Here is a 13,379-nt window from a genome sequence, read left to right as displayed (position 1 = left end):
CTGGTGCGTGTGCCCACTGTAGGATCATGGTCAGGATGGCAGCATGGGCAGAGCCAGGCAGTGTTTGCCAGTGTGCCAGGGACAGAGGGGCAAGCCTATTGAGATGCAGTGTGACGGACACAATGGGCACGACAGACTTGCTGCATCAACAGGCTTTTTGCTGCTGTGGCCAGAAATAAACCATAAATACCCCCGCTGGCCTCCACTGACCCGCTCGCCAGGCCTGCACACCCACACCCTCACACTGAGACAAACAGAAAAGAGAGATAAGACAGAGGAAAGACGGAGAGCGAGGCTCCTACGTGGTGCAGTGAAGCACAAGCCATCCAGGTAAAAAACTAAAAAAAGATCATCCCTCTATACCTGAGAGGCCTTTTCTCGCTTACGTTCTCCCTATTTCCTCTTCTATCTGCAGATGAGAACTTCCTTATTGACATTTTGTGTGTGCCATATTGATGTCTTATACGTATATACCCTGTGCAACAGACACAACTAGGATTACAGTAAAATTAGATATTCAAATACTTGCTGTTTTTTTTTTTGTTCATGGGCAATTGGATTGGGCCTAAGCAGTTTTTTTACGACCAACCATGTGTTAAAGTTATATTATGTTTCCAGGGATGCAGGATACATCAATGTATTCTATGCATTTAATGAAAATAATAATGCAAAATCTCTAAAAATGTAGTTGTTGTGCTTTGTAGAGGGAAAATGACAGAACAACAGGGAACCCCAGACCAGCTGCCTGCACAGAAGGGCCAAGGAGGAGCCGGTGCAACATATAAGGTGAAAAAGCTTTTCTGTTGATGTTGAAATGGAAATGTCAGAATCATCATGGGGCTGGGACTTTATTGATCAAGCCATCAACTCCACAACTCTTCTTATCTTGCAGTTGGCGGTTTTTGAGTTTGAGAACTTTCGTGGGAAGAAGGTGGAGTTGTCTGGTGAATGTAAAGACATGTGGGAGAAGACACAGCAAGTTGGCTCAGTCATCGTGGAGTCTGGACCGTGAGCGATTCAGTTTCCCCTCATCCGAGTTGTTTACCGTGCTCAGAGTTCATATTTTGCATTGATACGTGATGTGTTTTCTCCATGTCCTCAGGTGGGTGGGGTTTGAGCGTCCAGGTTTTGCAGGAGAGCAGTATGTGCTGGAGAGAGGAGAGTATCCTCGCTGGAGCACCTGGACCAACTGGATCAACTGGCAGAGTACCTACAGCCTGAGCTCATTCAGGCCCCTGAAAGTGGTCAGTATGATGGGTGTGATGTTTGCAGATGTAGACTCTTGCAAGTCATGCTCAAAGCTGATGAATTTCTCTCCAGGACAGTGCAGATCACAAGATGCACCTGTTTGAGAACACAGGCTATGAAGGCAGAAAGATGGAGATAGTTGATGATGATGTCCCCAGTCTGTGGGCGTATGGTTTCCAGGACCGTGTGGCCAGTGCTAAGGCTGTCAGTGGAACGTAAGCTGCAACCCTCTCAGACATAAATATTATTCATTGTTTTGTTCTCTTATTAAATTGCCCATTTCACCACCCCACAAGTGTGATATACTACTCATTGTCTTCCCTCTGAAGGTGGGTGGGATACAGGTATCCAGGCTACAGAGGGAGCCAGTATGTGTTTGAGCATGGAGACTTCAAGCACTGGAATGATTGGGGAGCCACTGCACCTCAAATCCAGTCCGTCCGACGTGTGCGGGACATGCAGTGGCACAAGAAAGGGTGCTACATTGCCCCTGCCCCTACACCTCCCAACCCCAACCCCAATCCCGATCCCAAACCCAAACCCAGTCCTAACCCTAATCCCACTCCCACTCCCAACCCCAAATCACAAACTCAACCCCAATCTTAAAGGCACACTTCCGGCACCTCCCACAGCAACTGGGGCAAGATGAAGGCAGCGAGCCAGGAGCCAGTCACACCAACACACCAACTGTTAGTTTAGACTATCTGACCATGCAATTCTGGAAAACTTGGAACTGACAAACATGTATCTCTGTTGGAAATAAAAAGATTTGGCCCTGATTTTGGCAATCTGCACATTATTGCATTCTTACCTTGAATATTATTTTACTTGCAACAAGGAGTACTACTCAACGCATAAAAAAGTTGTGCATTTTTTTTCTGTTGATCTGGAGAAACTCCAATCTGTAAAAATAACCCTTGTAATCAGAGGTCTCTTGGCTTGAGACAACCCATTTATAACAAAAGGCCTGTGTTACAAACTGAGGCATTGTTTTAAAAAAAAGAAAGAAATATCCAAAGCAGGTCAAGTCAAACAAAATCATGCAAATGGTTGAATTATGGGAAATGTAGGAGCCAGTGATTTTGGAGCTTGACCATAGACTGTATATAAAAAGTGAATCCACATTAGAGAATAAAAGTCAGGAAATGTCTTGATTTGATTTTGGCCAGCCTGAATTTATTATTATTATTATTATTTATTTATATTTATTATTTTTTTCCACAATATTTCTAAACCAAAGCGGAGTCACTTCCTGATGAGAGGGGTGGACCATCTGCCATTGGTTCAAAACACTGTTGGACCCGCCCATAAAGAAAAATCACTCAATCATACGTCATCGTCACTCAACAAGCGCGAGGGGTGGGCGGGGAACGCGCAAAATTTGAAAGTTAACCGGAAATATCGTTGACCGGGAGGAACAGAGTGTGTGCTGTGTGCTAACCAATGTTTCGTGTACATTAAAAATAAGAATCACATCCACCTGCATGGCACACGGTGAGTACACCCGCATCCCTCAGGTCAAGACGTGTGAGCGTGTGTTAGCGCGACCTGTTGGTTAGCGACGTTAGCAGACAGGCGTTAGCTAATGTCAGTTTAGCATGCTACAAAGAGACGCAGTGTTTACACACACACACACACGTACACGTGTATATTCACTTCGATGTGTGTCATGTCCTCAGGTCAGTTTTTTATTAGGAAGCCATGTTGAAGTTTAAGTACGTGAGTCAGGGGAGCCTGAAAACGATGCTCTCCTCCACGGACCCCATCGCCAGCCGCAGCTCGCGACTCAACCAGGTGTTCCAGGTAAAGTGTGGCTCTGGATCCTGACGCTGATGCTCTGTATCTGGATTAAATCCAGTCTCCACTCGGTTTACAATCAGCTGGAGTCATGGCTATGTCGCTGACTTCCTGTTCCCGTGTTGATGCGCTGTCCACAGGGCCGTGCCAGTCTGCGGGGGCAGCAGGGAGGATGCACTGTGGGCCGGGAAGAGTTCCTGGAGGCTCTGCTGCTCCTCTACCAGGAGTGCACCTCCCCGGAGCTGATGCAGATTAATACTGTGGCGAACTTTGTCAACAAGTGTAAGCATCCATATTACACATGTACAACATTTCTGTTTGTTTAGATTTTAAACTACTTTAGTTTGTAGTCTGATGTGTGAACTGCATGATGGTGGTGCTGTTGTTTCTGCTTTTGGAGAACATGACACATTTCCTGTGTCTTTACACTTTTCTTTATGAGCAGAGCCTGACAAACACACATTTTACAAGTCTGAGATGCATTTATCTTGTGTTACTTCCTAAGTGGACTTGCACAATGAATAAGCAATATATTGATATATATTGGACTATTAATAGATTGCTACTGAGATTTTATATTGCAATTATTATTGATACTTTTTTATTTCTCAGCCCTGATCTGAATCCATAAGAGCTACATTTCAAAAATGTTCTTATATCATCTTTCAATTGTGATGTGAGAAAAGTGTATCCTAAACATTGTTTGAATTTCTTTCGCACAAACAATGGGCTTGAAACCTCTGTGTGTGTTTTTTTTGTTTGTTTGTGAAACAGTTTCTGAAGTTGTCTCAGAGCTGCAGGCCCTGCAGCCGGGGGTCCATGACTTTGAAATGTGTGCGGTGGTCGGCCGCGGCCACTTTGCTGAAGTCCAAGTCGTTCGTGAGAAAGCCACTGGAGACATTTGTGCTCTGAAAGTCATGGATAAGACAGTTTTGCGCACACAGGAAAATGTAAGTATTTGTTTATGGCGGGGAAACGCTCTAATGGGATTTAAAAAATCTTGGTTACAATGATCATTTGGCTGCAACATGCAATCTTTTCTCTGCCCACATTTCAACCAGTACCTAAAGCTCAAGCCACTTTTGCTGCTAGATTTGTGGTTTAGGATTTCAAATTTAAAGGTTAATTCATTCAGATGTATTTCATATAAAAATGTAAAATGAATACAGATACTGACCAGAAACTGTGTTGTTTATCATCAAGTAAACAGAAAATATAAGAAAAGTCAGATGAACAAGAGGAAACGTGAACAAATCCCAACTTTCATAAATGTTCATTTCCCAAGTTTATTGCTTTGAATTTATTTCTATGGCACTAAGTGTTTTAATTTCCATTTTGCACGATCCTCTTTGAAAGCTTCCTACAGTGTTTTTATCTATTTTGTGCCCTAAAGTTGCAGTCTGAAAATGATCCACTGGGGGGTGCTGTAAGGCTGAATACATCTATGTACATTAATTCACAGCTGCGCTCTCCAGCATGTGACTAATAGAACACATTTCAGTCAGAATATTACATGAGCTGTAACAGGATGGAATCTGATGTGAGCAATATAATGAACAACTAGTGTGAATTAGAAATCTTTTGCTCATGCCACCTGTCACTACTATGCATCAGTTTAAGTGTCATCTCACTTTTAACAAGCAAACAATAAAACTTGCAAAAAGCTAGGAAGAGAGGTCTTGAATGATTCAGTAAAAGAGATTGTTATGTGCTTTAGATGTTTTGTGAATTCTATGAATGCAACACATATATTACATTTAAACGCCATTGATACCCTAAAGGTTTTCATATCAATGTTTTAAATTGATGAGTTGATGTGGATTGTACACTGCTCACATTAACAGTTTGTCCTACAATGTTTGTCTGATTGCCTACTTTTTCAATTCTCCTCAGTTGGTTTTTCATGAAGAAGAGCGGAGGATCCTTTCTCTAAACAACAGTCCCTGGATCCCACAGCTTCTCTACGCCTTCCAGGATAAAGAACACGTCTACCTGGTGAGACTGCAGGCTTCTGAATTTGATCAGTTGATTTTGTTCCTCCGTTTTGTAATAATTGTTTATAATAGAGGCAGGTAATTAACATGATATGGGCTAGCTGTGTTAAATGGTATATGTAGTAGCACTTCCTACAGTCATGGTGAGGGCCGGCTTTGTGCTGTAGATGCCTAGAAGTAGCCTCTTTATTTAAGCTTGCTGACTGAGAAACACATTTAATCCCACTTGTTTACAAAAGAGGCTGTTTTAACTGCATTTTAATGTGTGGTCAAAATACATGCCCTTAATTAAACCAGGTGAAGATGCAGTGGTTCTCAGTTCACACACAAGTCAGTTACTGACTTTGCGGTAACAAATTAAATTAATATCTAAATTCAGTTTATTTTGTAGCTTTGGTCTCTTTACACAGATGATAATATACATTTTAAGGAGTTGATTTATATGGTTTGCACAAGTTTGAATTATCGCTTAAAATCATGAAATAACTTATATTGACTGAGTAAAATCTGTATAGTAGCAGTGGCATTGAAGAATTTGTATTTAATTTAGTATTTATATTAGTAGACAGTTATTTGATACATTTTATACTTTATTATATTATTCTTTAACATTTATTACTTGATTTTCTACACGTTAAATATATTTTCAGAGCATGTTGAGAAACATGCTTGTTTGCCATCAAAAGAAATTCTGAGCCCCGACCCTGAGGTCTGAGATGATGAACCCTGAGATGGAAACATGTTCAAGAACAGTTGATCTGAGTTTGTTCGCTCTGGGTTACACGTGTGTAGCGAATGGATAATTGGAGCTTCCATACATTTAATCATGGCAACAGGTAAATAAAGAGCCTTCCATTTTAATCCAATCGAACTAGAAAAGAAACTAGGAAGATTGATGTCTGGCAATCTACATTTATCTTTAAAAAAAAGTGCAGCAGCATTGCAATAGTCTGAGTTGGACAAAAGTGTCAATAAGTTAAACCTAATACATTTTATTCAGTGTAGTTCACAAGACTACACTATTTAGCAGACTTTAATTTCCTTAATGGATGGATGGAGGTGCTGAAATCCTGTTAAATGTATATATTCACCTGTAACATGGTGGGAATAAAGTGCTGCTGGCTGCACAAGAAAATATAGATTCAACAGATTGGAAATAAGTAATAGTAATAGATTGTAACCTCATAGTCTGACCCAGTTCTAAAGATGATTTTAGTGATTTGCAAAGCATCTACATTGAAACTGAAAATGTAAATTCTATTCTGTAAAAAATGTCTATTTCATATTTATTTGTCAACAGTTTCCAATCACTTTAATTTAAAATATCATCTACAAAATGTAGAGTCCTGTCTTAAAGAATATCATAGATTTTAGTGGTTAATGCAGGGAATGTAATTTAATGTAAGCCCACAGATTCTGTGTTACAGAGGGGTGTAGATTTGTTTCTGAGCTGCTGATGAAGCCTTGAGTAAAAAGAGATAGATTATAAATGTTGTAAAGATAGTACTTTGTTAGCAAACCAATGTCCAATTTGGATTTGAATGTTCTCTAAACCTAAATGAATGCAAATTAGCATGCTCTTACATTTGCTTTGTTATTTACTGTATAATTGAGAATATGAAGTGTCATGTGAGAAGCTTCTTCAGACTTGGCAGGAGAGAAACTCAGGGTTTGTTGAAGAAAACTTGCTGGCGAGCAGGTTCAAAAAGTTATGATGATTTCTGGCTTAGAGTTTGTCATCTTAGTTTCTGGAACAGTAAACCCGGAGATTTTCTCATCTGCTGTCTGGAACAGGCCTCTGGTATCTGTCATAAATGTGAAAAGATGCATCTTCCAGCAAGCCCAGCTATAATTCAAAGCTAAGACAACTCCAAACTATTGAATTCTGAAAGATGAGACCTGATTCTAAAAACCAAAAACCATAATATTTCTATTTCTCTATGTGTGTTTTGCACAAAGAGCAGCATAGCTTACATGATTTTATACAGAACGCTTTGTACAATTAAGCTGTTCTGGAAGGTGTAAATTTGTCTTATTTTCTGTCACAGCTGTGCTTTCCAAAAACACGGGCATCAGTCAGAATAGGACATGAGCTGCTTCAGGAGGGTTGAGAGGAAAAGCTTGTATGTCGAAGAAATGCTTTGAGCCAGGGGGAAACTGTTAGCTTTATGGTCCCCACTAGGATTTTGTCCACATTAATGATGTTGTGTTCAACCTCCTCTGGACAGGATCCTTGAGGTGCTGGGGGCAGTCTTTGGGCCTAGCTGTTGTTTTATTAGCTAACTGAAACTAAAATCTCAATGTCACATAACAAAACCAAATCTGGTTTCCCAACCAGTGTTTCTTGTGTAGAACCCCCCCCAGGATTTCAGTAGTCACTGTGCAAATACATAATTAAGACATCTTATCATTTGAGTCTGGTTAAAGAGGTGCCCAGACATATTTCCCACAAATGCCAGTGTCTGTCTAATGGCCTAATCTACAGCCGTGAAATAAAGTGTCAATTCTGTCTTACAGAGAGCATCCCATGTAATCAGTGTGATGGCTGTTAAGCTCACAGAGGATCTATATTTTCTCTGCTGACCTGTTAGACTGTCACAGGGTGGAGGAAACAGCATTTCCTGCCCAGCCAAGCCTTTTACTGCATACTGCCCTTTGTTTTTCTTTCACTCCCCCTCTCCTTATACTTTCCGTCATTGCCCCCGCGTGTCTGTCTCCATTCTTCCTCCTCCTCCTTTTTTTCATTCCCCCTCTGTCTCACCCTGCTCCCTAACTGAGCATGGAGGAAAATACAAAGCATCCATCTTTATCCGTGTGTCAGAGAGACACCAGTCTCCCTGTTGCTAGGTAACACTGGAGAATGCTCCCCGTTCATTCAGTCTCGCGGACCATTCATGCACCAGGGGCTCTCTGCCTGTCATGGCTGTATGACTGCAACCATATAGCTCAAATCCGCCTGACCAGTGCTCTTCAGCTCAGGATGCAGACAGCAGAAATGAGAATTTGAGTCAGACATGATCACGGTTGATTTGTTCATTTGCTTTCTCAAAATTTAACAATAAGATATCTGAGGATGAGATGTGGTTGTTTTTATGTTGTTGTTTCAGTCGTTGCTTGCTTTGAAAACACGTCTGCTTGTAGCCTGAGATCACAAACACACGCAACACATGTATTTTTGCAATCATACTTGGTGTATTTTTAGCTATGAAAGACCAGTTATCTGACTGCAGTATCAGATAAATCTGCAATAGTGTCTGGTGTTACATAACTGAATCTATAATGAGGAGAACCACCCTATTAGCTTAAGCTAAAAAGAGCTTTGATATAAGCTCAGACACGTGGGTCTACACTTGTTGCTCTGTTTCTCATGCTTTCTAGGCCTATTTATAGCCACCCAGAAACATTTCAACGGCACATCTAACACAGCTGGTTACATCTGTTCATTTTAATTCTATTCAAACACGCCCATTCAAAATCCAAGTGCATGTCATGGTTTTAATGTTACTTATTGATCGCTCACTGCAACATATATCATTACAAATGTGTCCTCAGGCAATGGAGTACTTGCCAGGTGGTGACCTGATGTCCCTACTAAACCGATACGAGGATCAGTTTGATGAATCCATGGCTCAGTTCTATTTGGCTGAGCTGGTAGAGGCCATTCATGCTGTCCACCAGCTGGGCTACATCCACAGGTAAGACTCCGGGTACTGAATTTAAAAAGGCTCAGTGGAATCACATAATCATGGGTCATTACATACCAGCTTACCAAGGACTTCCCAGTTCACATAATGGAGTTTTCTTGGGAAAAAATCATGTGAGGTTTTTTTGGGAACTTGCAAAATCCTATAGCTCTACTTCAGGTACTCTTTTAGTAACACATTTCTATTTGGCCATCCTAAATGTCATCATTTTGTTATTCTTTACATGTGGGTTCTAAGCCTCAACCAATTTTTATTATCTCTGACAAGGAGGTTGTTTTTGGCCCTGTCTGTTGGTGTTTATGTTTGTTGGTTGGTTGGTTTGTTAGAAGGATTGCACCAAAAATACTGTACAGATTTCCACAAAACTCACTGCCGGGATGGGACATAGCCAAAGTGAGAATCCATTAAGGTTTGGTGCAGATTCAGGATTTCTTTTGTCTTTTTTGACATTTTGACCAATTCATGGATGAATTGATGAAAAAACATCAGGTATATCTCTGGGGCGGATATCTATGAGTGTATGAAATTTACAGCTTGACTGAATTACAGGAGACTTCTGGGCTTTGGCAGAGGTATGAGCTTTACTGAGTGCCTTTCTCAGGTTTTCATTGGATTGGGAGGAAATCTAGACTGGACGTCCAAAAATGTAATAATAATAATTTGAAACATATATTCATGGAAATAGTATTTGCTGTATATTACAATAATAAAAACAATTTAGAGCTGGAAAACCCACCTATAGATGCTTAATTGTATGTTCCCAAGAAGGAGGGAGTAGCTTGAGGATTTTGCAAGGTCCTATGAACTGAATAGATTTTCACGTGAATTTGTTTTAAAGTAAATCCATGAGATTAACTGGGAAAGGTTCTTAAGTCTGGGTGAATTGGCATGTAATGACCCATTTGAAAGTAGGACCAGAGACTAATTGGCAAATTTTCTCACAGCTGCAATAAATCATTGTTTGTTTCCCTTTTGTCTTCACTGGAAGGCTGAATGTGCATAATTCAGGAAAACATTAACTAAACATGAGAAATGTTGCATTGTAATGTAACCCGGAGCACTGAACGGGATGTTATGTAACACAAAACATGGCTGGACTTTACAAATGTATTCCATTATCATCAGAGCGGTAGACATATTACAGTACTCAGGCAACAAACAGCTCTGTAAATGCTGTATCAGATCTCCTCTAAACTCTCCACTTGCAGAGACGTCAAACCAGAGAACGTTCTCATCGATCGGACTGGTCACATTAAGCTGGCAGACTTTGGATCAGCTGCCAGAATGACTGCTAACAAAACAGTAAGTAGATTATACTGTTTGCTTTGTGTATTAACTGTAGTATTATTGACAGTGACATTATTGTCTTTAATTATTGCGTTTCCAGGTAGCAGCTCCCATGGTGCCTGTTGGCACCCAGGACTTCCTGTCCCCTGAGGTCCTGATAGCAATGAATGGGGGCTCCTCTCACAGCACTTATGGGGTTGAGTGTGACTGGTGGTCCCTCGGCATTATAGCCTATGAGATGATCTACGGCAGACCACCTTTTTCTGATGGCACTTCTACTAAGACAATTCACAACATCCTAAACTTCCAGGTACATCGACTCTCATCTAGACTGTTAGGATTATTAATTGTGTCTTCCTATAAATTAAATAAGTTGAATCTGACCTGTTATTTTTTGTATTTTGTAAATTTAGACTAGTAAAGAAATAGACTGATTGGTTAGCATTCCCAGTGTACTCATTATAAATGCACTGAGTGAAATGCAGTCTGATTTACCTGAAGTCATACCTGACCATATTAATTATGTCATTAATCCTTGTCTGTGTTGTTTGCCCACAGCGATTTCTAAAGTTTCCGCAGCAGCCGCAGGCCAGTAAGCAGTTTGTAGACCTGGTGCAGAGCTTGCTGTGTGGAGCCAAAGAGCGACTGGGTTTCCAGGGGCTCCACTGTCACGCTTTCTTCTCCAGTGTCGACTGGAACAACTTACGACATGGTGAGGAGATTCCTTTCCCTTGAGACTTTGTCTGTCCAGAGAAAAAGCTCAATTTGGCTTGAAATTACAGTGTTGCTGTAATCATGTTGTGACAGATGATATAGGACTAGTTGTCAAACAGTAATGTAGTTTAAAAAATAAATAAGTGTGTGCGGTTGCACATAGACACCAAACTGATTGTGTAGCCAGTGGTGTCAGTTGTAAAATAATGAGATTCTATGCGCCGTTGGCAGTGGGCCAGCTCTTTCCCGAGGAGCATAAAGGGAGGGGGGCAGAGACGAGAAGCAACACACGCGGAGTGAAGAACTGCAACTCATCTGCTTCACAACAGACGCAGCACAAATGATTTTACGCTAGCACCGCCAGACATGGTCTCTGTGACGGAAATACATGTGCTTTTGTTGAACGTCAGTCTTGCCATTAAACCTTGAGAGTGCACTGAATGAAAATGAGGTTGACATTTTTTTACCTGACCAGTTTGGGAAAACACATACACCCGCAGCATTCACATTAATGGACATTTTCAGCGAAGCATGGTCACATTAAAGAACTGCAGCTCTACAGTGTTTCTGTTGTCTGCACGTGTAGCTGCAGGGCTGAGGAGTGTTTATTTTTCTGTGCAGAATCGCTCGTTTTCAGATGAACAACCCCTGCATTTTGTGATTATGGGGCAATTATGAAACTGTGCCAGTCATCTGTGTGCTCTGAGCTGTTTTCCACTCATAATATCCCTATTAACGCTGAATAGTGTATGTGGACATGTATGTGTGTGTACGTGCAGGAAATGTTTGTGGAATAATGGTTCAATGCTTTAAATTGTTTGTGCAATAGATATAAACACAAAGAAGAGAATTACATTTATAAATGTTTATTTTGGAACTGCAGCCACATTGTATTATTAACTGGGCACAGATAGAGCTCTATGCTTCATCTCTAGCTGATTAACTTGCTCTGCTGCAGTGAGGGAGAGCGAGTGAGCATGTGTGTATGAGAGAGAGAGAGTGCTAGAGAGAGAGGGGTAGAGGAGGGAGGGACTGAGAGGCAGCATGTGCATCAGCGCGCGACTTACCGCACTCTAGGCTCACACCGCTCTGCTCCGTTCCTCCTCCCCTCCTTTCTCTCCCCTTTCTCCTTGTTGTATGTTTTTAAAAAAAAACATCCTTTACATTTTTTTATACCTTATTTTATTACCTGCTTCCTTTTTCCTTGCCCTCTCTTACTCCCTCCTCTCATCCTTCTCTCCTGCAGTTCTCCCGCCTTTTGTTCCTGCGTTGCACACTGAAGATGACACCTCTAATTTTGAGGAGCCGGCGCAGGCAGCCCCCCGGCCAGCCTCAGCAGCCCAGCAAGGAGCTCTGTCGGTGGGCTTCCAGGGCCTGGATCTGCCCTTTCTAGGCTGGTTCTTCAGCAGAGCATTGACAGCATTGGCCAAGACTGAGTAAGTGCTACCTGTTTACTCTGCATTGGGTTTTTTAAGGGCAACCCCCTCTTTTTCCTCTGTTCAACGCAGATACCTCCTGCATACACCTCTCTAACACACCTTTGTTGGTCAAAGTCCCTGTGATACCCTCGGCTGCTGTTCTTCTATTACACTCCTCATAACCACTGTAACAAATTCCTGATAGCCTCGTTTTAGGTCACCTGGTGTGGTGCCCTGGGCAGCTGGTGTTGTCTCCCTGTCATTGGTGTTTTGCCTGTTGGGGCTGAAAAGGGTTTGGCCATATGCTGTGTCAGACAAGGTATGAGCAAGAGGAGGGATCCCCCTCTTCTCTGATCCTCTTTTCTTCTGATTCTTATTTTTATGCCTCTGGATCAGACATAGTGTATCAAATGAATGGACCAGGGGATGTAAGCTGGCGTTTCGTGCCATCGGCGCTGATTGGTATGCGGCTGAGTTTGTCAATGAGGTTTGCCGAGAGGTGGAACCTCACACATAGACATGCTCCAACCCTCACTGCCATTATTGTGCTTTCTCTGTTACCGTGCAGCACAATGAGCTCCTCACTTTTATAGCTTGGATTTTGGTCACTGTAATCATCCCTAATGGTCTTTGGCTTCTTAACCTCTGATGATAATGCAGGAGGATAGGATTCATTTCGTTGCCCCATGGCAATTCTGTGGCAGGTTAATGGTGCTGGAGACTGCGGATCATGTCAGCAGCAACAACAGAGAGGGAAGAAAAAGCGTGAGTAGATTAGACAGGGAAAAGGATGAGAGCTCAGATTGGGGAACGAGAATCTATTTCTACCATGATATTTTTTTTCCCCAGTCCCCACCCCCATCGTTACCCGTCTCATCGCTTCCTCTTATTTTCTCCCTCTTCTAATGTCTCTGTCCCTTGCTGTTACACCATCAGTCATCTGTTCATGGTTTTTATCAGAAGCCAGTCTTTTCCATTGCTGCATTTGATTAAGAGGAGCTCAGAGCTCATAGAATGTGTCAGATTTCTGTTTGAGTGCGTTTATTTATGTATGTGTGTACATATTATTCTTTACAATGCCAAAAAGGAAAGGGAAATGAACGCAGAGCCAGGCATAATGAAATGCTAATCATGTGTTTTGGGGTGTTTTCCATTCTCTGTAAACTTGTCTGTCTGACTCCTCATTAGGAAAAACTCAACAACAAAATCCTCTTAAC

General features: G+C 41.6%; 2 protein-coding genes across 12 annotated transcripts in view; both read left to right on the top strand.

The window, feature by feature from the left end:
* Positions 1–2,028, top strand: LOC109629082 (beta-crystallin B3-like). Its single transcript, XM_020086559.2, has 6 exons — positions 1–330; positions 705–786; positions 893–1,008; positions 1,103–1,244; positions 1,321–1,463; positions 1,578–2,028. The coding sequence occupies exons 1-6, from the start codon at positions 44–46 to the stop codon at positions 1,852–1,854; spliced, it is 1,047 nt and encodes a 348-aa protein (XP_019942118.2). The 5' UTR covers positions 1–43; the 3' UTR covers positions 1,855–2,028.
* A 565-nt stretch (positions 2,029–2,593) lies between these two features.
* The window catches only part of cita (citron rho-interacting serine/threonine kinase a), a 36,622-nt gene continuing 25,836 nt past the window's right edge, over positions 2,594–13,379 (top strand). For 6 of the 11 annotated variants that reach the window (XM_069517183.1, XM_020086838.2, XM_069517187.1 and 3 more), the window contains exons 1-10: positions 2,602–2,742; positions 2,928–3,051; positions 3,186–3,327; positions 3,820–3,995; positions 4,939–5,040; positions 8,592–8,734; positions 9,952–10,045; positions 10,131–10,340; positions 10,589–10,742; positions 11,991–12,180. In XM_069517183.1, the coding sequence (XP_069373284.1) occupies positions 2,950–3,051; positions 3,186–3,327; positions 3,820–3,995; positions 4,939–5,040; positions 8,592–8,734; positions 9,952–10,045; positions 10,131–10,340; positions 10,589–10,742; positions 11,991–12,180 (1,313 nt within the window). In that variant the 5' untranslated portion in view covers positions 2,602–2,742; positions 2,928–2,949. Of the gene's footprint in view, positions 2,747–2,927; positions 3,052–3,185; positions 3,328–3,819; positions 3,996–4,938; positions 5,041–8,591; positions 8,735–9,951; positions 10,046–10,130; positions 10,341–10,588; positions 10,743–11,990; positions 12,181–13,379 lie in introns of all 11 variants that reach the window. The other 5 variants (XM_020086840.2, XM_069517174.1, XM_069517210.1 and 2 more) reach the window with 3 other exon arrangements.

The sequence above is a fragment of the Paralichthys olivaceus genome, chromosome 2 (genome assembly GCF_024713975.1).
Source record: "Paralichthys olivaceus isolate ysfri-2021 chromosome 2, ASM2471397v2, whole genome shotgun sequence".
Taxonomy (NCBI): Eukaryota; Metazoa; Chordata; class Actinopteri; order Pleuronectiformes; family Paralichthyidae; genus Paralichthys; species Paralichthys olivaceus.
This window is presented reverse-complemented; position numbering and strand designations above follow the sequence as displayed.

Excerpts from the sequence above, each read along its gene's own strand:
- LOC109629082 (XM_020086559.2), top strand. The coding sequence starts at position 44 with ATGGGCAGAGCCAGGCAGTGTTTGCCAGTGTGCCAGGGACAGAGGGGC. Across the intron at positions 331-704 it reads GTGAAGCACAAGCCATCCAG|AGGGAAAATGACAGAACAAC; the intron begins GTAAAAAACTAA and ends TGTGCTTTGTAG. Across the intron at positions 1,245-1,320 it reads CATTCAGGCCCCTGAAAGTG|GACAGTGCAGATCACAAGAT; the intron begins GTCAGTATGATG and ends ATTTCTCTCCAG.